At 51.6% G+C, this 27,985-nt stretch overlaps 1 protein-coding gene and 1 long non-coding RNA gene across 2 annotated transcripts; one reads left to right on the forward strand and one right to left on the reverse strand.

Annotated features, from left to right (window-relative positions):
* On the reverse strand, positions 1-15,701 carry LOC116952740 (uncharacterized). Its single transcript, XM_076074515.1, has 17 exons — positions 15,293-15,701; positions 14,741-14,943; positions 12,426-12,866; positions 11,759-11,860; positions 11,405-11,551; positions 10,752-10,853; positions 10,397-10,543; positions 9,593-9,800; positions 7,769-7,974; positions 7,297-7,433; positions 6,777-6,917; positions 6,051-6,186; positions 5,306-5,375; positions 4,553-4,725; positions 3,297-3,357; positions 1,837-1,966; positions 1-582 (listed from the first exon to the last, which is right to left on the reverse strand). The coding sequence occupies exons 2-17, from the start codon at positions 14,873-14,875 to the stop codon at positions 507-509; spliced, it is 2,412 nt and encodes an 803-aa protein (XP_075930630.1). The 5' UTR covers positions 14,876-14,943; positions 15,293-15,701; the 3' UTR covers positions 1-506.
* On the forward strand, positions 15,490-27,985 carry LOC142931083 (uncharacterized). Its single transcript, XR_012947090.1, has 3 exons — positions 15,490-15,597; positions 19,733-19,829; positions 27,843-27,985. It is a non-coding gene; the product is annotated as an uncharacterized LOC142931083 (long non-coding RNA).

Consider the following 27,985-nt stretch of genomic DNA (forward strand, 5'->3'; position numbering starts at 1 on the left):
TAAGGTCCTGAATTGGGTTTTTATTTTAAGACCTTTTCAACCCATGAATGACGAGTGTCTATTAAAGTGGGGGAAACCGGAGCACCCGGCGAAAACCCACGCGTGTGAGGGGGCAGCACTCGATCCCCGTACAGACGAAGATGGCGATTATTTCTCCTGGCGAGGCAGGTTATGGCACCTCCACGCCCACGGGAAGGGGATTTCACAACATCACTGCGGTGATCCTCTAACCCTCGCTGCCTTCCACAGTGCCACACGTGCCCAGGAGGCTACACTCTTCCGCATGCAGATGAAACAAGTGAAGTTCACGTTTTCCTGCTGGACTGCATTGCTGTCTGTGGTTTCTTGCAGCACACACACACAGACACATCTCAAGCTCAGATTCATCTTCAAGTTAATGACATTCTATGAATCCGCCCCGTCCGAAGCCTCCATGGCCCCAAAGTTGATCTTCTTGGTGTCCCGGTCTCGAGCTGTTTGGCAACGCGGCCTCTCTCCGAGAGCCACTAAAAGTTCTTCGTGGACCGAATCCACGGGTGGTCCATTGCCTTGTCAGGGCTCATTCGTTGCTCCGGATCCCATCTGAAAATGCCAGGTACAGACCCCACATGATTAAAGCCACCATGTGAATGGTGCCACGGGTCTATTTATCCGCGGCACTAGCTATTTAACTTATTTTTTTACAATGCAAGGCCCACTGAGCTATATGGCTCTCTACAAGAAGTGACCTGGCCACAAATGATAGCTGAACAAAGTGGCTTATGGTGTGAAAATGTACAGCAGCCAAATATTTTAAATGCGGAGGGAAAATCCAGAGAGGACCCAGAGGAAAATCCACTCGACCACGGGGAGATGCAAACTCCAAATATATAGGGATCAGGGTCAGAATCGAACCCACGACCTCCTGTATACCCTGCGAGGGAGTTAACATCTCGCCACCGTGACGCCCCATTGTGATCACACGACATTGGCAAAACGACACGGTGCATACCAATAATTAACGCGGCCAATTCATGAGTGTTTATACAAGTGAGGGAACAGGAGTACCCGGAGAAAACGGACGCATGGAAGGGGGCAACACTCTATCCCATGCGGACAGAGATGGCGATTATCCCACTTGCTGTACTGCCTTCTCCTGGCCAGCCAGAATATGCCATCTCGACGCCCACTACACCATGAACCTGGTTAATTGAATTTCAATTTCTGGCCATGGCCAGATCGGTGGCGAGTGACAGCAGCTGGACTGGTCTCAGGCCTTGTCCACTCGCCCTCCACACCCCCTTTTCTCCCGTCAACAACTCGCACAAACCAGTGGTCAACCCACACGACCCAAATGGCATGAGGAAGTTTTCATCCAGCAGTGGATTGGCAAAGGGCTTCTTCTTCGTATGGCTGATGTAGGTGGAGACGTAGTAGAAGAGTCAGCTGATTGCATTAGGAGTAGCGCAGTGGTGAATCATCCCTGTGGTGATGCCTCCACCTTCCTATTTGTGAATGGGGCATCGAGTCGTCGTACGTTCCATGGTTCTGCCCAGGGTTGCCAGGTAGCCCAGTCTGACATGGTTTTAGCGGATGTGCGGTTGAGGGTTTGCGACTGCACACTAATTCCTTGTTAAGCGTGCTACCTGCGTTACTGAAAATTGCCGCGTCAAGCGAGGAATGACCGTACATTGACGGACACCACAAAGTCGGCATGTACGATCCATGTACTGCTCATCCTAGCGGATCATTTGCTGCTGCACGTGGTGAGATCCTGCCATGCTTGCATGCTAGACAGGTTCCTCGCTATTATCACGTAATAAGGGGGAAGGGTTGGGGGGGAGGGTGTGTACGTACGTGAGGCATTGCCGAATAAAGTCGATGAAGTCCTCATTGCTCGCATTCAGCCGTCTCTTCAACTTGACGCTGCCCGGAGGCTTTAGGTACCGCTTGTAATCCAACACGACCCGCGGTTTGTTGCATTCATCTGAGGATAAAAGTACTTTGCATGAGCTCGGCATTGCTTACAGTGAGGTCATAGAGCGCGACTCGCAGGGCCAGATTAAGGCAATGAGGGGCCTAAGGCTAACAGGAGGAAAGGGCCGAAGCACATTATCACATTTAGAAAACATGTGTACGGAGTCAAGAAACATTTATTTACCTGCGTAAGTTTTTTTTTAATATATTTGGCTCCGGGTAAATTAATAATGTCTTCAAACAAACCAACAAAAAAACACCTTCCTAGCTTTAGCAAATTTACGAATAATGTCATCGTAAGTCACGTAAAAAAAATGTTCCAATGGCCGCGTTACCCTCACTTAGCCGGTCCTTCACGGTGGAAAGGGGGGGTGGGGGCTACAGAAAATGAGGACCTAAGGTCGTTTGCCTCTAGGTTAATCCGTCCCTAGAGCCTCGCCATTCAGTCAACTTGCGATTATCCCCAGGGTGGCAATATACGGGCGATGGAGTAACCGCGGCGCTTGCAGATTCAAGAGTATATTGTTGCACGCGCGCTGTCTCGATCATGAACTGCTCATCGCACGTTGAGTGTCGGTGACCCGGTGGCCGGGTGACCGCAGACACGTCGCTACGTGAACCGATTGCTCGAAGAAACAAACGTACGACGCATTCTACGTCTTTGCTGCCGTTCTGCATGGGTAGAGCAGTGAGCGTGCTCTTACCCAAATTGACTTAACAATACTATTCATTTTCTATAACGGAAAAAGCTTATAATGGGAAAAAATTGTCATAATTAGTATGTATAGTGTAGCCAAACAATGGCCTTTACATGCCATGCATGCATGTGGAGTAGGGCAATAAGTGAGAAGTAACCGGGGAGATGAAGACTGAAGAATAAGATGGAGAATTATAGAGAGAGAGAGGTAGAGGACTTTTAAATCGAAGTTTAGTCTCTACCAACTGCGGATTCCTCAGCTCCAAGGGCAGGGAATTCCAGCATCTGGGTGCTGTACCAACAGAAGCCCTACTGCCACACAGTCTAAGCCTGCAGCGTGGCTACATTGCTTCGTGCATGATTGTTATTAACTGCATTATCTGTTACCTTTGTGGTTACTCATTCCTCAGCCCTTGCACGCCCCTTGTCATCTAAATAATCATATTATGTTACCGTGTTTCAAACCATGTTAAGTGCCGTGAGCAAAGGTGCGCTCTTAATATAAAATAAGATAGATCTCTGTTTTGGTTTTATCTGGACCACCCGTTTTCCCATTCCTAGAGACAAGCGACAGCTGTCTGCACTATCAGTGTGCGGATGTTCAAAGCAATGCAAATTGTGGCATGTAGCCAACCAGTCTCACCGAAGTAGGATGTTTTCAGCGGGGAAGCCCGAATCATCGATGGTGGAGGAACACCCAAGACCTGGACACGTTACAGGCATGAACACGCAGGATCACGTTTCATCACGGGTGCTTGAGGGCAATAAATGCGTCGACGCAGAAAAGCAAGCTCCTCCTTGGGGAATTATTGTTAAACAGTTAACGGTTGAATGTTCCTCACCTCCATCGACAAATAGAATCAGGCAGTCAATTAACGTTACTGTGGCCCCTATGTCTCAAGCACATGCATTAGGCGCCACGGTGGCGAGATGTTGACTATCTCGCCAGGTATATAGGAGCTTGTGATGCCTGTATATTTGGAGTTTCATGTTCTCCCCGTGGTCTCGTGGATTTCTCTCCGAGTCCTCCAGATGTTCCCTCCACATTTACAAACATCCGTTGAGAGTATTTGGCTGCTATAAATGTCCACGTGATATGCCGCTTGGTTGAGCTATTATCATTCGTGGCCAGGTTGCTTCTGAAAAAGAGCTATATAGCTCAGTGGGCCTTACCTGGTATCATAAAAAAATAGTTTAGTTTTAAATATTTTAGCGGAGAAAGGAGAGAAGTGTAGATGATAGAGGATGAGACTGCGGTCTAATCAGGAGGGGGCTAGTCCTAAGGAGGAACGGATTTGGGAATAAAATGGAGATGGGGCCTAAGGAGGGATGGGCAAAACCTGCAGAGGTTGAACATCCCTCTTGCTTTAAGGCAATACAAGCATGGAATGAAATACATGCAACAGCACACGTTTAGTGCCGCGTATGCAGCCAAAGTATTTTCTTTCACTTGCAATGCAACATATTATTAATAAAATAAGTTATATAAAGCGCCTTTACCATTCGGAGACTGAAAGCCCCCAAACATCAGAGGTGTAAATATATTTACATTAAAATAAAACATTGACAGAGGTAAAAACCCAATCAGAATAAAACCAAAAGGTAAAACCAAAATAGAAACGTCGCCAAGTGATTATCGGTGTAAACCCAGGAAAGCTACTACGATAAAAAATAAGTAGAACATTTAAGCCAAAATTCCATGGAATCCAGTCAAATAGCAAGGGAAGCGTGCATTGTCATTTTAATAGTGAAAAACTATAATCAACTAATCGTTTCCTAATTCCACCGCAACCTGTCTGCAATATCGGCCACTATTGCCGCTGCTGTACGTGTTCTCTTTGTTTTCACTCTCAGATTCCCCACGAAGTTGCCTCAGCCTGACTGACGAGCGACACTCACCTCCATGATGAGGGCGAGCTGGTGGGCATTGTGGTGGCCTGGGAAAAGAATCTCCCCAGAGTACAGCTCGGCGACGATGCAGCCAAGCGACCACATGTCCATCGGGCCGCTGCTCTTCAGGCCCAGGATGGCTTCTGGCGCGCTGTACCAGATCCTCTGAATGTCAGAGAGCGCTGCTCAGGAGGAGACACGAGACGCCATATCAGACCCCTGATGCCTCTGCCATGAGTCCAACGCAGGAGGCTCCCTTCAGCAGCAACAAAAACATCCATTCTTTCCTTGCCAGCAAGCGCGCGGACACAGCCCATTGGTCAGTCTGCTACTGGACGCGGGCCTCTACCCGCAGTTGCTGGTCGTGGGGTTTATTTGACCGCACGTCAGAATTCTGCTTGGTGCGAGTTGGTGAAGAGGACGGCCGGATATTAATCGGCAAGTCCATGCATCGTTACACACCCTGCTGTGGTGAATGGTTTGGCGAAGTTGTGCTCTCCACGAAAGAGGCAATTGCTCGCGCATCACCGGTAGATATCTAAATGGTTCATGGAATTCACGTTTTACATATTCAGTTCAAATATTGCTCAACAATGGATGTTTCCCTTAGCTGGGATTTGAATGTGAAGTGTTCGAACCGTTATCCTACCGCTCCACCTCTTTCATGGAGCTATCTACATACTGTAAGGAACACTCCTGACTAAAACTGCCATTTTGGTCCTTTGGAAAGCAAGCTTTACGACTACGTCCTGGCAATCGTACCTCTTTCTCCATAGCAGCTCTGGCCAAAGTTGATCGTCTTAATCGTATTTTGTATAAGCACGATGTTTTCCTAAAGAAGCATGGGGAGGGAGATTGAGCAGAGGTGAGATTAGGAGAGAGCACGCACATTCGTCCATCCCAATGCACGGCATCTTACTCGTCGATGCTTCGTTGCCAGTGACCGGTTACGCATTGAGACATCGCTGCCGGGTCAAGCTGTCATCATTTGCAGACTTTGAGTCGAGCCTTTGCTTATCTCCATTTCATATCACAAAGTCAGGTGCCGAGTATTAAAACGCTAAAGAGTGACGTGTACGTTGTCATGCGAGCAGTCAGAGTCGCTTTCGCTGCAGATAGATGTTACCTTGGATTTTAATTTAATTTACTAATTTATCAAGGAGAGCATCACTGAGTCGTAGGACTCCACTTCAGGAGGGTCCTGCCACGTTGTGTTTTTATTTTAAGTTTTTATTTATTGTACATGTTGGAGGAAATCGGAGGACCCAGAGAAAACCCATTCCGGGCGTGAGGGGGCAACATTCTATCCCTGTACAGATGGAAACAGATGGAGATTAGTCTCCTTGCTATACCTCCCTCTGGCGAGCCAGGGCATGGCACTTCCTCCGAGATTCCCACGGAAAGGGAATTTCACGACATTTGTGTGCCGTGATCCACCAACCCTAGCTATCTCCACAGCGCTGGACACACAGTTTACTAACGCCATTTGACTCCCCCTGACCCTTACCGGCTTCAAGTCGCCGTGGCTGATTCCTTCTTTCCGCAGCAGGCTCAAGCACTTGAGCAGAGCCCGAGCGTACAAACGCACGGACTGCATTGTAGGTACAGTTTCTGCCGTCTTCATAACCTTCCGTAGATCGAGTCTGCACAAGGGCACACACACACGGTGGAAAATGTGACGTTAGTTTCAGTTAAAGATACACTGGCTACCTCCTTTACACCCGGAGGGATCATTAAGGAAAATACAAATATCGGTTTCCAGTTTGGTTACCACGCAATCTGATATTCATTATTACTTACATTAGGGATGCATCCCTGGAAAACGTGACGTTCGGTGAAATTACGTAAATGGAAACCGATTTGACCCTTTACTTAGTGATATAAATTCTGAATATGTTCCTGGGGCTAGTTATTGTTGATAAATACATTTAGAAAAATATTAATTCCAAAATATGATACCAAAATATACCCAAACAGATATATAATAATTTAAAAGATATAACCTAAGTTAACACGGAGTACTCATCAGAGACAGCAGTGGAGATTGCATTTAGAGAGGATAGTACGGTGTATGGCAATCTTTTAAAACAATGGAGCGAATCAATGCGTTTAAAATCGAAATACACTGTCTAATCCATAGGCGACATTAAAGTGAACCAACAACGTAAATAGAAGAAACGAAAATCGAGGACTTTGTATGCCCGGTTGAACAACAATCCCTGCAACCACTCACCCTGCAAGCTCGAGGCATATGCAGTGATGACCGCGAAAGGAAAACGTTTCCCTCAAGCGGATGATGTTGTGGTCATTGTTGAAATCCTTTTCACGTAGACGCTTGAGGATTTCAACTTCCTTCTGCACGTTGGCTTTGATTCTGTAGAGAGAGGTGAAGACGTTCCAACACTTACGACTTATCTCAAGTTACGACCTATTTCAACAATGAACTTCGGAACATTGTACCTGCTGCTACTGCTCAAATCTCGACGTATTGTCTTCGATTAACCACGTCAGAGCAGCTGGTAGTATACAATTGTAAAAACATATAAATTCATGATAACTGTCTTCTGTGGGCACATTTGCAAGTTGCCCTTCGTCAACAATGTGGACTTCCCAAAAAACACGCGACAATGAAGAGCTGTGTCGCCACTCTGAAAGCGCCAGGCGATGGAAAGCAACGTGGCAATGAACGATGCTAATCCAAAGATGTGTGTTGAAGACAAAAGGGAGGATGTGTGGGGAGTGCAATCACTTACCCGCGCGCATTTCTGAAAATCTTTATGGCCACCAATTCCATCGTTGTGTGGTCCATGCACTTTAGCACGACCGCATTGGATCCTGACCCCAGTTTCTTGAGCACCTCGTAACGAAAATTGATGTGCTCATGCAGTACCTATAAGTGACAGTGACAGGGGTAGAAACAAGCGAGAATCAGGCCTGCAGCTCAATTGCACCTTCAACATCTTGCGATTATCTTACCGTTAAACTCATCGTTCCTATTTTCTACAATGCTCATTATGATTATTGATTATTACACGAGTATGTTTCAACGACGTTTTGCCTCGTCACATTCCTGCAGTACGAATAAAGGTTCTGATTCTGCTTCATCACGTATCACCTCAATTCGTGTGACTAAGGCCTCGAACCTTTCGGTATGGAAGGTGCTCAACATTTTAAAGATCATCAGCAGCAGCAGCAGAATTGCCGACCGTTGGCTCTGGCTCTTACGTGGATGTAGAACCCCTTGTCGTTGTCATAGCCGTTGTTGCGTATTCCGCTTCGTGGAAGCAGACGCTTCGCGGTGCCCAGGTACCAGACGGTGGAGACTCTCTTCAGCTCCTCTCGCTCCTGCGGGTTGTATGTCTCGTAGGGAACCTCAGAGTTGGTGGCCGTCAGCCTCTGTGCAAAAGATGAACAAATGCCACCGCCGCCGCCTGCACCACACACCATGATTAGCTCTATTATCTTACTGGCAGAACAATTTCCGAAATATCCGTAGTACTAATCAACTTTTGACAACTTGTTGCTCCCCTATGATAAGTCTGTGATTTGAACAGTGGCTGACCTATTTATACCCAAGACTCGCTATATAATGCTGCGGCTATGTGGTCGGACATGGCATAACATAGTGTGCTGTGTGTACTAATTGGCAGGCAGATGTCTCACACGCAACGTTTGCCACTAAGTGGTGGTCACCTCACCACTGCGTTCATGCCAGGCTAGGCACTCTTTGAGGCCACGTGAAGTGTCGAAGACTGGCAGAAGGTCACGGGACAGACCCAAGTGTCATGGGTTGACTGAGATAACTGGCAGATGGATGCACCACCTGTGCCTCCTACTGTGCCAACATTTAGCCACCTGGCGCTTCACTCACTCAGACAAAGAACCCCCATGTAACCTCACCAGACTTTTGGGGCAAGTGCTGTGAGCGAGCACCTATGAAATCCGGAACGGCGCACGAGGGGGTGGGTGGCCAACACTACGCCCAGCCGCCTTTGTCTCACTAGTGGCGATGTTTAGACACTACACTAGGTACTCATTTGAGGCTGAGTTGACCTAGAGGAGGCCCAGGACTGGTTCAGATAATTATCACCGGTTTTGGCCGTGAGCAGGAATCGAGCCCGGTTCATAGCACAGCGTGCTAATCATTGTGCCACTGCTCTGCACGCACGCACGCACGCACCTGTACACGCACCTGTACACGCACCTGTACACGCACCTGTACACGCACACACGAACACACACACCTGTACACACGCACCTCTACACGCACCTGTACACGCACCTGTACACACGCACCTGTACACGCACCTGTACACGCACCTGTACGCGCACCTGTACGCGCACCTGTACACACCCAAGTGTAGTGGGTTAATAACCAGAGGAGAACTTCCGTGAGGCCACACGATATTTATTTAACTGCCTCTGAATACAGGGTCACTAACACAAAGGGGTAACGAACGGCCCCTTTGACCCGATACCTGAGGAGGTATGGCCTCCGGGCTACACTGCCGCCTAACACTGGGACCACTAATTCTTAGCTCTCCGGCTAGGGGCCCTAGGGGAGGCTACGCTGACCCGACCGTGCCAAGGTTTCCGGGTCCTGACCACTGGCCTCTTAAAAGGGCAGCGGAGCTTGGGGTCCAGGGTCCTATCTTCAGCTCCGTCTTCGGTCTTCGGCTTGGAGATGACTGAGCCAGACCCTTCAGAGGTCCGGCTTATATACAGGTCCGTGGCTTGCTCCGCCCTAGCCACGCCTACCTTCCAGAACCTTCTGAAAGGTGACTTCGTCCCCCAGTCCCCCCTCCCGGGGTTTGGGGATTGTGTCCCAGGATCCATTATCCCAGGGATTACCGTTGGCCCCTTAGGCGGTAGTCCTTTACATTCGCGTAATTGCACTTCCGCCCCCTGTTGACGCGAAGGGGAAGCTACCCGCTAACAGCATGGGGAGTGCCGATTAATGCCTCTACACAAGCACAAAGAGGAAACCGAACAAAGATGCGGATGCCACTGAGCAACACCTGAAACTGCGAGAGGGGAAACTCATGTCACCTGATGGATTGACGCCCTCATGCAATGTCTTTTTGGGCTTCGTGCCAGAGCCCTGTCCTTTGTCCACGCTGGCAGGGCCCCCCCGTGCATCCACCACCTGGACAGCGTCGATGTCGTCCTTCTCCTCCTTCAACGGCTTCACCTCCTCGTCCTTCTCCTCCTTCAACGGCTTCACCTCCAGTGGAGGAGGAGGAGAGCCCTCGTGTTCCTGCGGAATGGCACAATGCAGCCATGCAAAGGCAATGACGTGCAGCGATTATCGGGGCGCTCTCCACCGTGTGGAGAGCAAGACAACAAACTAAACACAAACAGTAGTTTTAAAGTAATTCGTTTTCAGTGTAGATTGAAAAGTGCATAGCGCCAGTGCCTTCCTAATGTTGAAAGGAAGAGCATTCCAGACGGCCGCAGAAGCACATCTGAAAGCGCACGATGCAGTGACCATGTTATGTCTGATGGCTAGCCACAATCAGCCGCGAGGATGACCGGAGTTTGCGCGATGGTTTTATGTTCCTTGACGAGATCAGCAATGTATTGTGGTTCAATTGTGGCAAGCACTTTGTGTGCAATGAGTGCGACCTCATAATGTATTCCTTAAGCAAATGGAAGCCAATGCAGCTCAGCGAGCACAAATGTGAACACAGCGCATGTACGCCCGGGCCGTGGCACAGAAGCAGCAGCAGCAGCAGTTCTCGTGTCGCAGCACCACCTCTAGGGGCGAGCCCCCCCCCATCAGGGCTGTTAAAGGCTACACAGGGGGTCTGTCTATGTCGATGTGTGACACGAGAGGGATGTGGGGATCCGTACCGGTGGCCAGGTTGTAGCCGAGCCGGGACATGAGTACGGGCTCTCCACAGCAATCTGCTCCCTTTCCTTCGGCGCCGTCGCCAGCACCGGCGGTCGGGGTCTGTCCACGGGGCGTGGTGGTCGTGGAGGCTTCACCGCAAACGTGAGCTGCACGGACAGCAACAACACCAATGCCAACCGTTAATCCTGTGGACCAACTGCTCTGAATGTGAAACTCACAACCTTAATGAGCCTATAGAGGGGGCATTCGTTGGTAATGTGGTTCCAAAAGCAGAGGAGACTGAATGATCCCCTCTTAGAGTGAGGGTTTTTCTCTCCAAAGCTTCCCTTGAGGGGCAAGTACCCCTTATGTTACCTGGCTGGGCCGAGTGCTGCTGGTGATGGTGGTGGAGGCCGGTTTCGTCGCCTGCCGGGCAGGGGCCTTCAACCCTAACTTGGGAAATGAAGAGGTCGGCTGCTGCAGGGGAGCACCACGAACACAACATCAGTGGCAACGCTCCTACGAATAGAGCCTTTAAACAAACACAATGTTGGTGGCAAGAGCTGTGAGGTAGCGAGAACCAGCTACGAAGGTTACAAGGTAAAAGGTCCCCTCTATAGCCTTAACAGGCCGTTGGGGAAAGGGCTGATGTTAGCGAGTAGCATCTGTGAAGGCCGGCATGGCGCAAGAGGGGCTAGGTGGCCTGCACCACGCCTGCCCGGCCGTCTTTGTCTCCCAAGTGGTGATTTTTACAGGTCGCACTTGGTTAGCATTTGAGGTGGAGTCGAACTAGGGGAGGCCCAGGACTTTATCCCCTTCCACGAGGTTATTAGGCATTGACCAGAGTGTCACTTGAACAATGGATCTCAGATGCAGCTCTATGATATAAAGTATGGGTGCTGCCAACTCGTGTCGCAGCACCACCTCTAGGGGCGAGCCCCCCCCCCCCCCCATCAAGGCTGTTAAAGGCTACACAGGGGGTCTGTCTATGTCGATGTGTGACACGAGAGGGATGTGGGGATCCGTACCGGTGGCGAGGTTGTAGCCGAGCTGGGACATGAGTACGGGCTCTCCACAGCCATCTGCTCCCTTTCCTCTGGCGCCGTCGCCAGCACCGGCGGTCGGGGTCTGTCCACGGGGCGTGGTGATCGTGGAGGCGTCACCGCAAACGTGAGCTGCACGGACAGCAACAACACCAATGCCATCCGTTAATCCTGTGGACTAACTGCTCTGAATGTGAAACTCACGACCTTCATGAGCCCATAGAGGGGACATTTGTTGGTAATGTGGTTCCAAAAGCAGAGGAGACTGAATGATCCCCTCTTAGAGTGAGGGTTTTCTCCCCAAAGCTTCCCTTGAGGGGCAAGTACCCCTTACGTTACCTGGCTGGGCCGAGTGCTGCTGGTGATGGTGGTGAAGGCCGATTTCGTCGCCTGCCGGGCAGGGGCCTTCAACCCCAACTTGGGAAATGAAGAGGTCGGCTGCTGCAGGGGAGCACCACGAACACAACATCAGTGGCAACGTTCCTACGAATAGAGCCTTGAAACAAACACAATGTTGGTGGCAAGAGCTGTGAGGTAGCGAGAACCAGCTACGAAGGTTACAAAGTAAAAGGTCCCCTCTATAGCTATAACAGGCCGTTGGGGAAAGGGCTGATGTTAGCGAGTAGCATCTGAAGGCCGGCATGGCGCAAGAGGGGCTAGGTGGCCTGCACCACGCCTGCCCAGCCGTCTTTGTCTCCCAAGTGGTGATTTTTACAGGTCGCATTTGGTTAGCATTTGAGGTGGAGTCGAACTAGGGGAGGCCCAGGACTTTATCCCCTTCCATGAGGTTATTAGGCGTTGACCAGAGTGTTACACTTGAACAATGGATCTCAGATGCAGCTCTATGATATAAAGTATGGGTGCTGCCAACTCTTACAATATTTTATCTCCAGCGCTTCCTTCGAGGTGGAAGCACTCCTTCTGCAAGGAAATTGGCATGACAAGCACCTGCAGGGCCTGTGCCTTTACCTGCTCATCAAGCGGCATTAGTGAAGTGAAACATTACCTGGCTAGGCCGAGTGCTGCTGTTAGTGGTGAAGGTGGTGGTGGCCGGTCCCTTTATCTTCCAATCCTTTATCGACGCCATCTTCGTGGTGACTTCAGGCACCTTGCTTTCACACTCAGAAGCCGGGGCCGGCTTCTTTCTTAGCACGGCAGCTTTGCTCATGGACTTGGAGAACAACTTGTACGTGCGCTGTAGATTTAGTTGCTGCCCTGATCGCTGCTCTGTTTGCTGCTGCAGTGGCAGCTGGGGGGCATTTTGATGCAGCCACCTTGGTTGCTGCTGATCCTGTGGCAGCTGTGGCACTGTCTTCTGCTGCTTTGGCACAATGTTGTTCTTCTGTGGCACCCTTGGCAGCTGCTGTGGCTGCCGCCCTGCGGTGCCCCCCGGGACTGGGGCTGGCTGCGCGACTCCTTGAGGCCCCAACGATTGCTGAGTGATTATCTGCACACAGAAGAAGCATGGAAGTGAGGTCTCCTATCAGCGACATCACCAGCAACGTCATCATTGGTAACATCATCATCAGCAAAATCATCACCATCAAACAACGACATAATTATTCTTGTTTTATATTTATAGACCGCCATTGGTAAAGATGCTTAACATGAGTAAAAACAACGGTACAAAGAGATGATTCAGATCACAGGAGCAGTGCAAGTGTTGAGGAATGGGTGGCCACGATAGCGGGTGTGTAGGGGTTGGGGAAGGATAGGAGAGGGGTGGTGGCCACGATGCAGGGTTCCGAGGAGTTGGGGAAGAGGAGGGGAAGGGAAGAAGTGAAGGTGCAGAGGCAGGAAAGAGGATAGGAATGGGCAATGTGAGAAGGTGCGAGCTTTAAGAGGGGAATGGAAGGAGGTTAAGGAGGGCGACTGCTCATCAGTAACTACCAGCCATCATATATACAAATATCCACTCCTAAGTTAGGGTCACCACTGCCAACACTCCCGCGGCCCCACTGCTGCCCCTGCCAGCATGGCACGAGGCTCGTGGGGGCTACGTGGGTGACCATAGTTTATCGTACTGGGAAAATGTTGGTAGCTTTGGCGACTCATCATCATCACTGCTTGGCTATTGCTGCCTCTGGTGCTGCACGTGTGGCTCCTGGTCGTGCCTCTGAGAGCAAGCGGACGCTGTGCCATGGTGGCACAGCCGTAACGACTTGGAACCGTCATTATTTGGGGCGACCCAAGAACTGAGCAGGACATCACCGCCTCTATCCTCCATGCAGCGTGCCTTTTGCTTTGATTGTAACAAAACGCAGGCACGTACGCAGAGCGATGCAAATCCTCTCAACCAGGTGTCATGATTCACTAACAACGGTCCCGACGCAACTCAATCATGCGGAAGGGGGGGGGGGTGAAAGATGGGGAAAGGAGCCCGCTGCCCCACCCAAATGGGGACATCACGTAACTGGAGAGGGGGGTGTAACCGCATAAACCTAAAATCAAACAATGTACATGCGGCCGGTGTGCGTTGATGCTTTTCCTCCCCTATTCCACGCTCCGCTCCCGCTTCATCCCTGAGAGGTGCCACCCCTCTTTGTGGGTCCCTGTCTCCCAGCCCCCCTTTCTGGCCGGCTCAATTTCGTACTCTGTTATGAGGGGGGGGTCATCTGGCCTCGAACTCCTTCTACTTTCAGTTTACTGTGCCGGAGGCTTTCACAACCAACAGTATCGAATAAGAGTTTTTTTGTTGTCAGATAGCGTGAATATCAAACTCTTTGGCTCTTTCGGTAAAGTCACGTAGGTAGAAAGAATAATAGATAACGACGTTTCGATCGCAGCACAAGCAATCGTCATCAGGTGAGAAAAAAGGGGGAATCTGCTGAGGCAGGCTGTTTATAAAGGTCTAGAGATGGGCGGGGCCAGCCAATGTTAACGTAGGAGTGAGTAGGAGAGAGAAATTCGCTTGTAAATAAAAGCTCGGCGCCACCACCCGACGCAGCCAATTAGTTAAGGTTTGTCACGTAAACAAAACGTGCCGATTCGTCACTAGCACAGCACACCGGTGCATTAAGAGAGTAAACCAACAACATTTACAATTCGAGTACAGTAACGTTTCGCCGGTAATTACAACAACCAGCATCGTCAGGCGACAGCCCGATTTGTGGAGAAATCCTCTTCCTGTTTTGGTCTTGAATAGAGGGGGTAAATGTGACGTCAGTACTTGTGAGTCAATCAGATGCGATGGCTGTGGGGGGGGGGGGTTAATGTATGCATTTACATTCTCCTCTCCATTGAGCTCCATGCCTGCATGCACAAGGAGTGTTGCTATACCACCATCTCCACGTGGGGTGCTCGAGATGACGTGCGCCGTACCTTATCGATGGTCTCTTCGGGAAGAAGCTGCATCTGCAGATATGCTCGTGGAATGGGGACTATTCTCGTCATTCGGGTCACCGTTGGATTTTTGACAGGGAAGCCGATCCTCTTGCTCTGAGCTCCCGACTCCATCTCGTGACCGATAGCCGACAGGCTCGGTGGGCGTCTGTGGTGGGGAGTAGCATGCGGTGTAGAGAAACCTGGCGCAAATCGTGGGGAGCAGTCAACACGCACACACACACACAGGGATGTGGGTGGGGTTTGTGGCTGGGATTGAGTGGGTACAGTGAGTGGGGAAGTAGCGCATCAGTTAGCTCGCTTCGCTAAGAACCCGGCGACCCTAGTTCGATTCCTGCTAACAGCCAACATCAGTGATGATTATCTGAACCAGTCCTGGGCCTCCCCTAGGTTGACTCGGCCTCATATGAGTACCCGGTTCGATGTATGAACACCGTCACGAGGGAGACAAAGTCGGCCAGGAGTGGTGCTGGCTACCCACCCCCTTGTGTGCCGTGCCGATCTTCATAGGTGCTCGCTAACAGCACTTGCCTCAACAGTCGAGAGTTTAGTTGGGATGTCTTCAGCTGTAGCTGCTTGATCATGAAGGAGGGGGAGCGTCTCTCTCGAGTTCTGATGCTCACGCCACGTGAGGCGCTGTGACGTCTGTTCCGTTACTATCCCAACGCGTATACCGTCACAATGCCCCGCCCCTTCCGGCTTTGTCCCCCTCCACAACTTCCGCTTCCGGCACTTCAATGGCGCACGCGTTTGAACGGGTTCCTAGCTGGGCCTCCTCTGGATCTACTCAGCCTGAACTTGCGGGTCTGGCGCGGGGTGTACACATTGGCAACAAGGTGGGTGTACCCACACTTTACTCCACCACACGCAGGCTGTCAGCACACTGGACTTGCAATGCCGATGTGCTGTTTGATTCTATCTCCCACTCATCCACTCATTCACTCACCCGCCTACTTACCCACTCACCCGCCTACTCACTCACCCACCCACTCATTCACTTCGTTACTCACCCACCCACCCACTCATTCACTTCGTTACTCACCCGCCTACTCACTCCCCACTCACCCGCCTACTCACTCACCCACCCACCTACTCACTCACCCACCCACCTACTCACCCACCCAGCTACTCATTCATTTCGTTACTCACCCGTCTACTCACACACTCACCCAATCACTCGCACACATCATCACTGGGAAGACAAAGACGGCGGTGGTGGGGGGGGGGTGTTGGCCACTCACCCCCTCCTCGTGTGCTCTTCGAGCGATCAGAGTTGCTGCCGATGCTACTCGCTAACAGCACTCCAGAGGGTATTTGGTCTACTCTTCCACGCTGAGCCAGACGTGGAGTAACAAGGTGGTGTTTACCCACGCTTTACCCCACCGCACGCGCAGGGGTTCTCGTAATCCATAGGTGACGATCGGTTCCGTCTCACTCAGCCACTCGCCCATTCACTCAGCCACTCGCTCGTTCACTCAGCCACTCGCTCGTTCACTCAGCCACTCGGTCGTTCACTCAGCCACTCGGTCATTCACTCAGCCACTCGCTCATTCACTCAGCCACTCTCCCATTCACTCAGCCACTCGGTCATTCACTCAGCCACTCGCCCATTCACTCAGCCACTCGCCCATTGACTCAGCCACTCGCCCATTCACTCAGCCACTCGCCCATTGACTCAGCCACTCGCCCATTGACTCAGCCACTCGCCCATTGACTCAGCCACTCGCCCATTCACCCAGCCACTCGCCCATTCACTCAGCCACTCGCCCATTCACTCAGCCACTCGCTCATTCACTCAGCCACTCGCAGGCCTCAAGAGCACCCAGTTTGAAGTCGAATTTCCAACCCCCCCACCTCCACCACCCCACCCTCTCACCAACAAACCACCACCACCCAACCACCACCCTCCCTCCACCCACCCCACCACCACCACCCAACCACCACCACCACCCCACCATCACCCCACCACACCACCCTCTCACCACCACCCCACCACCCTCTCACCACCACCCCACCACCACCACCCAACCACCACAACCCAACCACCACAACCCAACTACCACCACCCCACCACCACCACCACACCACCACCACCACACCACCTTCTCACCACCACCCTCTCACCACATCCCTCTCACCAACACACCACCACCCAACCACCACACCACCACCATCACAACCACACCACCATCTGCCCACACCACCATCTGCCCCCACCACCACAACCACACCACCACCCTACCACAACCACACCACCACCCTACCACAACCACACCACCACCATCACAACCACACCACCATCTGCCCCCCCCACCACCACAACCACACCACCACACCACCACCCTACCACAACCACACCACCACCCTACCACAACCACACCACCACCATACCACAACCACACCACCACCATCACAACCACACCACCACCATCACCCCCCCCCACCACAACCACCATCACCCCCCCTCCTACCACCACCACCACCCCACCACGTTGGCCGTGAGCGGGAGTCGAACTCGGGTCGCCCGGCTTCGTAGCGCGGCTGGTAGCCACCACCCACGCAGCGTTGTGACTCTCCACGTCGATTGCCGATGGCCGATGACGGACGGGTTGAAGGTTGAGCGGAAATTCTCTCTCGCTCGACGCTGCGAGCAACTACAAGCTCGGTGAGCGTGAGGAAGACGCGCGAGTGTGTGTCTGTGTGTGTGTCTGTCTGTGTGTCTGTGTGTGTTGCTCTCTGTGTGTGTATGTCTGTGTCTGTCTGTGTGTGTGTCTGTGTGTCTGTCTGTGTCTGTGTGTGTTGCTCTGTGTGTGTCTGTCTGTGTGTCTGTGTGTGTTGCTCTCTGTGTGTGTCTGTCTGTGTGTATGTCTGTGTCTGTGTGTGTTTCTCTCTGTGTGTGTTGCTCTCTGTGTGTGTCTGTGTGTGTGTGTCTGTGTATCTGTCTGTGTGTTGCTCTCTGTGTGTGTCTCTGTCTGTGTCTGTCTGTGTGTCTGTGTGTGTTACTCTCTGTGTGTGTCTGTGTGTGTGTCTGTGTGTGTTGCTCTCTGTGTGTGTCTGTGTGTGTGTCTGTGTGTGTTGCTCTCTGTGTGTGTCTGTGTGTGCTCGCTAACAGCACTTGCCCCTACAGTCTGTTTAAGGCTATACGGGGGGATCTTTATATTTGTGTGAGGGAGCGGTAGCGTAGTGGTTAGTGCGCTGCGCTATGAACCCGGCCACCCGAGTTTGATTCCCCCTCACGGCCAACACCAGTGACGATTATTCTTTGAGTGTTATTGTTGAGTGTTGTTGATGTTATATACTTAGCTCTTTCGGTAAAGTCACGTTGAAGGGAAACAATAAAATAATAATATATATAAAACAATAAAAATTCTCACGACGTTTCGACCATAACACAAACGGTCGTCTTCAGGTGTGGCGGTTCGCATAAATTTATGTTTAAAACGGTGTTTGTATTTATTTATAAAAAACCGTCAGTGCCACGCGCAGCGATTTGGCAGTTTATTTAGGACTAGTCCATCTTTGTTCTGAAAAGAGGAGGGGGGAGACGAAAAATTAATGTATGCTGCCTGAAAGCCACTGTAAGCGTGAACAATCAATTAAGACCTGAAATGGTTAATCAAATCTTTCCAATGATTGCTAAGCCAGAATCCATCTTCTCAGTTGAAATTGTCTCTGTGCTTGTATATGTGGATAGCCTCATGAACGAATCTCTCATGGTAGCCAGATGGCTTACAAATAACCTCTGTCTTGGAAAAGTCAATGTCGTGTGAGATTACTGAATTATAACAATGATCTGCCACGGCCGAGGTGTTGGTCCTACCGTGTTTAAGGTCTGCTTTGTGTTCACGAATACGGTCCAAGACATGGCGTTTGGTTTTTCCAATGTAACTACTACCACAGAGGCAACTTAGTTTGTAGACACCAGGGTACTGTATGTCCGGAATCACATCTTTTACAGACGGAACCAGATCACGGATTTTATGTAATGTGTTGAAACGGACCTGGATCTTGTGTTTATTCAAGATTTTGGAGATCTTTTTTGTGATCTCCGCAATGTAGGGTAAAGTGATGGTTTTGAAAGGCTCCTCAAGAGGGTCCTTCTTCATGGTTTGACCCCCCCCCCCGGGAGGGAGGGATGATGATGATGGGCTGAGCAAACCCGCGACGAGCATCCAGGATTGGAGCTCATGAGACTCGTGCCATTGTTGGGCCGCCCTGCGTGTCGTCGTGGTGGTGGTCCTGGGCCTCCTCTAGGTCAACTCAGCCCCAAATGAGTACACGGTGCGATGTGTAAACACTGGGGGAGACAAAGGCGGTCGGGCGCGGTGCTGGCCACCCACCCCGTCGTGTACCTTTCCGGCCTTCATAGGTGCTGCTCGCTAACAGCACTTGCCCCAACAGGCTGCTAAGGCTACACGGGGGATCTTTGTCTTGTTAGTGTGTGTGTATGCACGTGTGTGTGGACACACGTGTGTCTGTGTGTACGTGTCGTAAGGTGACGCAGTCTCCTCGCGCACTGTGCTACAAACCCAGCTCACTGCTACGAACCCAGCTCACTGTGCTACGAACCCAGCTCACTGTGCTACGAACTAAGCTCGGCTGAGTTCGATTCCTGGACAGGGCCACGAACGTCAGTGGAGGGGCGAGCGGCTGCCCCCTAATGTCCTCTCTCGCTAGTGCGGTGTGTGAACACACACATCAGCACGAGGGAGACAAAGGCGGCCGGGCGCAGTGCCGCCCTTAATAGGTGCTCGCTGACAGCGCTTGCTCCTGACAGTCTGTGTAGACTGCCAGTGGCTGTAAACTTTGTTTGGCTGCTGCTGTTACCCCCCCGGCACACCCTCCTAGCTGAATTCTGATGATTTCAACCGAGTACCTGACCCGGCATGTGTGTGTCAAGAAATAAATGTGTCAATAATGAGCATCGATAGTTTCACCAATTGCCCGTTTTGTGGTGTGTATCCTAACTAGGTGGTGACTTGCAAGCGATTTAAACAACAACAGAAAATCACGCGTGGCGCGTTTGTCTTCTCTCGCGCTCTTGGAAACGATCCGTGACTTCAGAAAGGTATCCGTGCTCTTTGGTTCTTTCGGTGAAGTCACGTGGTAGGTATAGAATAAAATAAATGTCGACGTTTCGGGCCCAACACAAGCGTCCGTCATTAGGTGATGACGGACACACACACAGATGGATTCCTGCAGTCACGGAAGCCTCAAATCACGATTTAGGAAGGTATTTCAGACCGCTCCAGGTTAGCGTAGCGGATTTTAAATTGTGATTTAAAGCTCTCGTGACTGCAGGGATTCATATTCTTGGTTCTTTCGGTAAAGTCACCACGTGGAAGGTTTTCACACCTGATGATGTTTGCGTGTGTTGCAGTCGAAACGTCGTGAGAATTGTATTGTTTTATATTTTTATTATTTTGTTCTTGCTGTGGTTTTCACACCTGATGATGATTGTGTGTGTTGCAGTCCAAACGTCGTGAGAATTTTATTGTTTTATATTTTTTTATTATTTTACTGTTTCCCTTCTACGTGGTGACTTTACCGAAAGAACCAAGAATATGGATTTTAAATTGTGGTGGTTATTTTATATTGGCAGATTCCATCCATGTTTATTCACCAATGACCCTTACGAATCACCTCACGGACACCCTTGGACATTGCCACGTGTACCCCCTCGGGGGTCCGCGTACCCCCGGGGGTCCCGGTACTCCGCGGTTGAGAGTCGCTGCTGTGTCGGCTGTGACGGCTGCGTGCCATTGTTTTGCACTGACCTCGTGGCTGCGCAGTGAACTCGGATCAGCGGTGGCAAGGTCGGTTCTGACAAAGTCATAGCACGGGGTTTAGCTACAGCGTGCGTGCGTGCGTCGCGTGTGTGTGTGTGCATGTGTGTGTGTGTGCATGTGCGTGTGTGTGTGCGCGAGTGTTTACGTTTTCGTGTTTACGTGTGCGGTTGTGTGACTCTGTTGGGCAGCCACCCCCCCTCGTGTGCTGTGCCGGCCTTCGTAGGCACTCGATAACAGCACTTGCCCCAACAGCCTGTTAAGGCTACACGGGGGGGGGGGTGTCTTTGTGTTTGTACGGGGAGCGGTGGCATACCCATACACGGGTGCCTGTGTGCGCAAACATCGCCACTGGGGAGACAAAGGCGGCCGGGCGTGGCGTTGGCCACCCACCCCCCCTCGCGTGCCGTGCCGGCATTCATAGGTTGCTCGCTCGCTCGCTAACAGCGCTTGCCCCTTACAGCCTGCGGCCGTATAAGCGCGTGCAAAGAGAGGTTTTGTGGGCGGAATGAGAGACGGTGTGTGAATGCACCTGCCGCCTTCATGCGTCTGAAAGCCGATGACTCAATGTGGCGCAGTCTTGCAGACGCAGTCCACGACAGGCGGGGGGGGGAGCACTCGAAGGGCGACGTTCACGGCAACGGTCGCAGCCAGAACCTCCGTTGTGCCTGAAGGAATCCGGTGATGGGTAACGGAGCCCCTTGCCACAGACGTCCGGTCGGCACTGCTAGTAGAGGTAGAAGACCGACGAGGAGGCGACTGACCCCACGCTCAATTTCGATTTAAAGCTTTCGTGACTGCAGGGATTCATATTCTTGGTTCTTTCGGGTAAAGTCACCACCACCACGTAGAAGGGAAACAATACAATAATAAAAATATAAAACAATACAATTCTCACGACGTTTCGACCGCAACACAAGCAATCATCATCAGGTGTGAAAACCACGGCGAGAATTTATTATTATTATTTTATGGTTTCCCTTCAAACGTGACTTTACCGAAATAACCAAGAATATGACCCCACACTGTTGAGCGACTGACTGTGATGCAATTGTGCTGGGTCATCCTTGAACCCGACCGGGAAGGGGAGACGCGAACCCAGGGGATTGCTGCTCGGGGATCGTGTGCCGCGTCCCGGCTGTTTTGACTCTGGTAATCCCGCAGGCAAAGCCCGTGCAGGTGGCAAGGCCGTCGCGCTCCGCCGACTCCGAGAAGTAAAATGTGGGGCCCGGGGTCACGGGAAGGCAGCCCGGGGCGTGTCCTCTACCCCCCCCCATCATCCCTCCCTCCCCCCATCATCCCTCCCTCCCCCCATCATCCCTCCTTCCCCCCCCATCATCCCTCCCTCCCCCCATCATCCCTCCCTCCCTCCCCATCATCCCTCCCTCCCCATCATCCCTCCCTCCCCCCATCATCCCTCCCTCCCCATCATCTTCCCAACTCACTCCGTGGTTTGTAAGGTTTCAGATTAAAATGGTTGGTGAGGTTTTGGGTTGGTAAGTGGGTTGATACGGGTATGGGTTGGTGAGTCCTGTGGTGTGGTTGGTGAGTCCGTGATGTGGTTGGTTAGTGCGTGGGGTTGGTGAGTGCGTGGTGTGGTGAGTAGTGTGGTGAGTGCGTGGTGTGGTGAGTAGTGTGGTGAGTGCGTGATTTGGTGAGTGCGTGGGGTTGGTGAGTGCGAGGGGTTGGTGAGTGCGTGGGGTTGGTGAGTGCGTGGTGTGGTGAGTGCGTGGGGTTGGTGAGTGCGAGGGGTTGGTGAGTGCGTGGGGTTGGTGAGTGCGTGGTGTGGTGAGTGCGTGGGGTTGGTGAGTCCGTGGTGTGGTGAGCACGTGGGGTTGGTGAGTGCGTGGTGTGGTGAGCACGTGGGGTTGGTGAGTGCGTGGTGTGGTGAGTGCGTGGTGTGGTGAGCACGTGGGGCTGGTGAGTGCGTGGTGTGGTGACTGGGGTTTGGGGTTGGTGAGTGCGTGGTGTGGTGACTGGGGTTTGGGGTTGGTGAGTGCGTGGTGTGGTGAGCACGTGGGGTTGGTGAGTGCGTGGTGTGGTGAGTGCGTGGTGTGGTGAGCACGTGGGGTTGGTGAGTGCGTGGTGTGGTGAGTGGGGTTTGGGGTTGGTGAGTGCGTGGTGTGGTGAGTGCGTGTTGTGGTGAGTGCGTGGTGTGGTGAGTGGGGTTTTGGGTTGGTGAGTGCGTGGTGAGTGGGGTTTGGGATACTGTATTGGTGAGTGCGCAGGTTGGTGGGGTTTGGTGAGTGCGTGGGTTGGTGAGTTTGTTGATTAGTGTGTGATTTGGTGAGCGGTTTGGTGAATTTGTGTTGGTGAGGGTGTGGGTTGGTGAGTGCGTGGCTGGGTGTGGTGAGTTTGTGGGTCGATGAGTTTGTGCGTTGGTGAGTGTGTGTGATGGGTGAGTTTGTGGATTGGTGAGTGTGTGGCTAGGTGTGGTGAGTTTGTCGGTTGGTGAGTTTGTGGGTTGGTGAGTTTGTGGGTCGGTGAGTGCGTGGCTGGGTGAGTTTGTGGGTTGGTGAGGTTATGGGTTGGTGAGTTTGTGGGTTGGTGAGTGCGTGGCTGGGTGAGTTTGTGGGTTGGTGAGTTTGTGGGTTGGTGAGTTTGTGGGTTGGTGAGTTTGTGGGTTGGTGAGTGCGTGGCTGGGTGAGTTTGTGGGTTGGTGAGTTTGTGGGTTGGTGAGTGCGGGGCTGGGTGTGGTGAGTTGGTGGGTTGGTGAGTTTATGGCTGGTTGAGTTTGTGGGTTGGTGAGTGTGTGGGTCGGTGAGTGTTTGGATTGGTGAGTGTGTGGGTTGTTGAGTTTGTGGGTCGGTGAGTGTGTGGGTTGGTGAGTGTGTGGGTTGCTGAGTTGGTGGGTTGCTGAGTATATGGCTGGGTGAGTTTGTGGGTTGGTGAGTGAGGATGAAGGAATGGGTGGTGGTGATGGAAGGTAAAGAGGCTGAAGAGTAGTGTGGTGAGTGTGTGATGTGGTGAGTGCGTGGGGTTGGTGAGTGCGAGGGGTTGGTGAGTGCGTGGGGTTGGTGAGTGCGTGGTGTGGTGAGTGCGTGGGGTTGGTGAGTGCGTGGTGTGGGAGTGCGTGGGGTTGGTAAGTGCGTGGTGTGGTGAGTGCGTGGGGTTGGTGAGTGCGTGGTGTGGTGAGTGCGTGGGGTTGGTGAGTCCGTGGTGTGGTGAGCACGTGGGGTTGGTGAGTGCGTGGTGTGGTGAGCACGTGGGGTTGGTGAGTGCGTGGTGTGGTGAGTGCGTGGTGTGGTGAGTGCGTGGTGTGGTGAGCACGTGGGGTTGGTGAGTGCGTGGTGTGGTGACTGGGGTTTGGGGTTGGTGAGTGCGTGGTGTGGTGAGTGGGGTTTTGGGTTGGTGAGTGCGTGGTGAGTGGGGTTTGGGATACTGTATTGGTGAGTGCGCAGGTTGGTGGGGTTTGGTGAGTGCGTGGGTTGGTGAGTTTGTTGATTAGTGTGTGATTTGGTGAGCGGTTTGGTGAATTTGTGTTGGTGAGGGTGTGGGTTGGTGAGTGCGTGGCTGGGTGTGGTGAGTTTGTGGGTCGATGAGTTTGTGCGTTGGTGAGTGTGTGGCTGGGTGAGTTTGTGGATTGGTGAGTGTGTGGCTAGGTGTGGTGAGTTTGTCGGTTGGTGAGTTTGTGGGTTGGTGAGTTTGTGGGTCGGTGAGTGCGTGGCTGGGTGAGTTTGTGGGTTGGTGAGGTTATGGGTTGGTGAGTTTGTGGGTTGGTGAGTGCGTGGCTGGGTGAGTTTGTGGCTGGGTGAGTTTGTGGGTTGGTGAGTTTGTGGGTTGGTGAGTGCGTGGCTGGGTGAGTTTGTGGGTTGGTGAGTTTGTGGGTTGGTGAGTTTGTGGGTTGGTGAGTTTGTGGGTTGGTGAATGCGTGGCTGGGTGAGTTTGTGGGTTGGAGAGTTTGTGGGTTGGTAAGTGCGGGGCTGGGTGTGGTGAGTTGGTGAGTTTATGGCTGGTTGAGTTTGTGGGTTGGTGAGTGTGTGGGTCGGTGAGTGTGTGGATTGGTGAGTGTGTGGGTTGTTGAGTTTGTGGGTCGGTGAGTGTGTGGGTTGGTGAGTGTGTGGGTTGCTGAGTTGGTGGGTTGCTGAGTATATGGCTGGGTGAGTTTGTGGGTTGGTGAGTGAGGATGAAGGAATGGGTGGTGGTGATGGAAGGTAAAGAGGCTGAAGATAAGAGGGGAGAGATGTAGAAGGGGCTGGCGATGTAAGAGACGATGCAGAGAGAAAACATGGAGATTAGAGAACGGGGAGATGATGAGAAGAGAGGAACAGGAGAGGGGGGGTGTAGGAAGTGTGGAGAGAAGCGGGGGGAAGAGTGGAGGGAGATGGAGAGGGTGGAGGGAAGCCGCGGGCCTTTGATGGGACCGGAGGCACGCGGGGGGCGAGAAATCGGCGCGGAACAAATCACGACGTGGGGCAACCACACACGCACAGACACACACACAGACATACACACAGACATACACACAGACACACACACAGGCACAGACACATACACACAGACAAAGACACACACAGACACACACACAGACACACAGACAGAAACATACAAAGACACACACAGACACGCACAGACACACACACAGACACACACACAGACACACACAGACACACACAGACACACACAGACATACACACAGACACACACACAAACACACACAGGCACACACACAGACAGACACATACACACAGACAAATACACACATACAGACACGCACAGACACACACACATAGACACACATTCATAATTAAGGTTTTTGGGTTAGATCGCGTTTATTTATAAATGTGTCGTAACCCTCCACCACCCGACACGGCCAATCAGCAAAAAAAGTGTGACGTTGACAAAAGACAAATAATTCACTACTTTAGCCCACCGGTGTGTTGAAGAGTGAATCCACATTTACAGTTTGAGTACTGTAAATGTGGATTCACTCTTCAACACACCGGTGGGCTAAAGTAGTGAATTATTTGTCTTTTGTCAACGTGACACTTTTTTTGCTGATTGGCCGTGTCGGGTGGTGGAGGGTTACGACACATTTATAAATAAACGCGAACTAACCCAAAAACCTTTATTATGAATAATATTGGTCGCGAAAGCCTACGTGTTAAACTGATAGACACACATATACATACAAAGACAAAGACACATATATACATACATACAGACATATACAGTGAGGGAAAAAAGTATTTGATCCCCTGCTGATTTTGTACGTTTGCCCACTGACAAAGACATGATCAGTCTATAATTTTAATGGTAGGTTTATTTGAACAGTGAGAGACAGAATAACAACAAAATCCAGAAAAACGCATGTCAGAAATGTTATAAATTGATTTGCATTTTAATGAGGGAAATAAGTATTTGACCCCGCTGCAAAACATGACTTAGTACTTGGTGGCAAAACCCTTGTTGGCAATCACAGAGGTCAGACGTTTCTTGTAGTTGGCCACCAGGTTTGCACACATCTCAGGAGGGATTTTGTCCCACTCCTCTTTGCAGATGTTCTCCAAGTCATTAAGGTTTCGAGGCTGACGTTTGGCAACTCGAACCTTCAGCTCCCTCCACAGATTTTCTATGGGATTAAGGTCTGGAGACTGGCTAGGCCACTCCAGGACCTTAATGTGCTTCTTCTTGAGCCACTCCTTTGTTGCCTTGGCCGTGTTTTTTGGGTCATTTTCATGCTGGAATACCCACCCACGACCCATTTTCAATGCCCTGGCTAAGGGAAGGAGGTTCTCACCCAAGATTTGACGGTTCATGGCCCCGTCCATCGTCCCTTTGATGCGGTGAAGTTGTCCTGTCCCCTTAGCAGAAAAACACCCCAACAGCATAATGTTTCCACTTACATGTTTGACGGTGGGGATGGTGTTCTTGGGGTCATAGGCAGCATTCCTCCAAACACGGTGAGTTGAGTTGATGCCAAAGAGCTCCATTTTGGTCTCATCTGACCACAACACTTTCACCCAGTTGTCCTCTGAATCATTCAGATGTTCATTGGCAAACTTCAGACGGGCATGTATATGTGCTTTCTTGAGCAGGGGGACCTTGCGGGCGCTGCAGGGTTTCAGTCCTTCACGGCGTAGGGTGTTACCAATTGTTTTCTTGGTGACTATGGTTCCAGCTGCCTTGAGATCATTGACAAGATCCTCCCGTGTAGTTCTGGGCTGATTCCTCACCGTTCTCATGATCATTGCAACTCCACGAGGTGAGATCTTGCATGGAGCCCCAGGCCGAGGGAGATTGACAGTTCTTTTGTGTTTCTTCCATTTGCGAATAATCGCACCAACTGTTGCCACCTTCTCACCAAGCTGCTTGGCAATGGTCTTGTGGCCCATTCCAGCCTTGTGTAGGTCTGCAATCTTGTCCCTGACATCCTTGAAGAACTCTTTGGTCTTGGCCATGGTGGAGAGTTTGGAATCTGATTGATTGCTTCTGTGGACAGGTGTCTTTTATACAGGTAACAAGCTGAGATTAGGAGCACTCCCTTTAAGAGTGTGCTCCTTACCTCAGCTCGTTACCTGTATAAAAGACATCTGGGAGCCAGAAATCTTTCTGATTGAGAGGGGGTCAAATACTTATTTCCCTCATTAAAATGGAAATCAATTTATAACATTTTTGACATGCGTTTTTCTGGATTTTCTTGTTGTTATTCTGTCTCTCACTGTTCAAACAAATCTACCATTAAAATTATAGACTGATCATTTATTTGTCAGTGGGCAAACGAACAAAATCAGCAGGGGATCAAATACTTTTTTTTCCTCACTACCAATACCCGCCATTAGCCACGAAGTGACGGTGATGTCACCATGGTGCCAGTGCCAGGCTAGGTGCACTTTGAGGCCACGTGAAGTGTCAAAGGCTCGCTGGCAGGAGGTCTCGGGTCAGACCCAAGTGCCATTGGTCGACTGACTGAGATGAGTGGCCGATGTACCACCTGTGCCCCCTACTGTGCCAACTTACTGTGCTTTATCTGCCCGACGCTCCGCTCGTTGTTGTGAGCGTCGCTCCTCCGCCCTCCGTTGTTTCTGGAGGGCGACTGCCTCCAACTGCCCAGCAGCGTCCTTCACGAGCCTCCTCCACAGAGGCCGAACCCACGACATCCTGTGTACCAGGCGAGGTAGTTAACATCTAGCCACCGTGGCGCCCTCTCTCTCAACTCTCCGTTTCCCCCCCCCCCTCTTGTCCTCTCCATCCGTCTACCCCCTCCCCCCTATTCCTCTTGCTTCCCCTCTCCTCTCTTCCCTCGCTCCCCCCACCCACCCCCCACCAACCCGCCTCTGCCCCCCTCTCTCTAGGAGCTGCCGGGGCCTCACGTGGCGAGGCAGGAATAACGGAGCGAGCCGAGTCAACAGCTCCCGGCTTCCGCTCAGCAGAGCCGAGCAGATGTTGAGGCGCTCTTCTGGTGGGGGCGGGGGCAAGGGGGGGGGGCGGACCCCCG

The sequence above is a fragment of the Petromyzon marinus genome, chromosome 48 (genome assembly GCF_048934315.1).
Source record: "Petromyzon marinus isolate PM22_M1 ecotype Great Lakes invasive population chromosome 48, UKy_Petmar_22M1.pri1.0, whole genome shotgun sequence".
Lineage (NCBI taxonomy): Eukaryota > Metazoa > Chordata > Hyperoartia > Petromyzontiformes > Petromyzontidae > Petromyzon > Petromyzon marinus.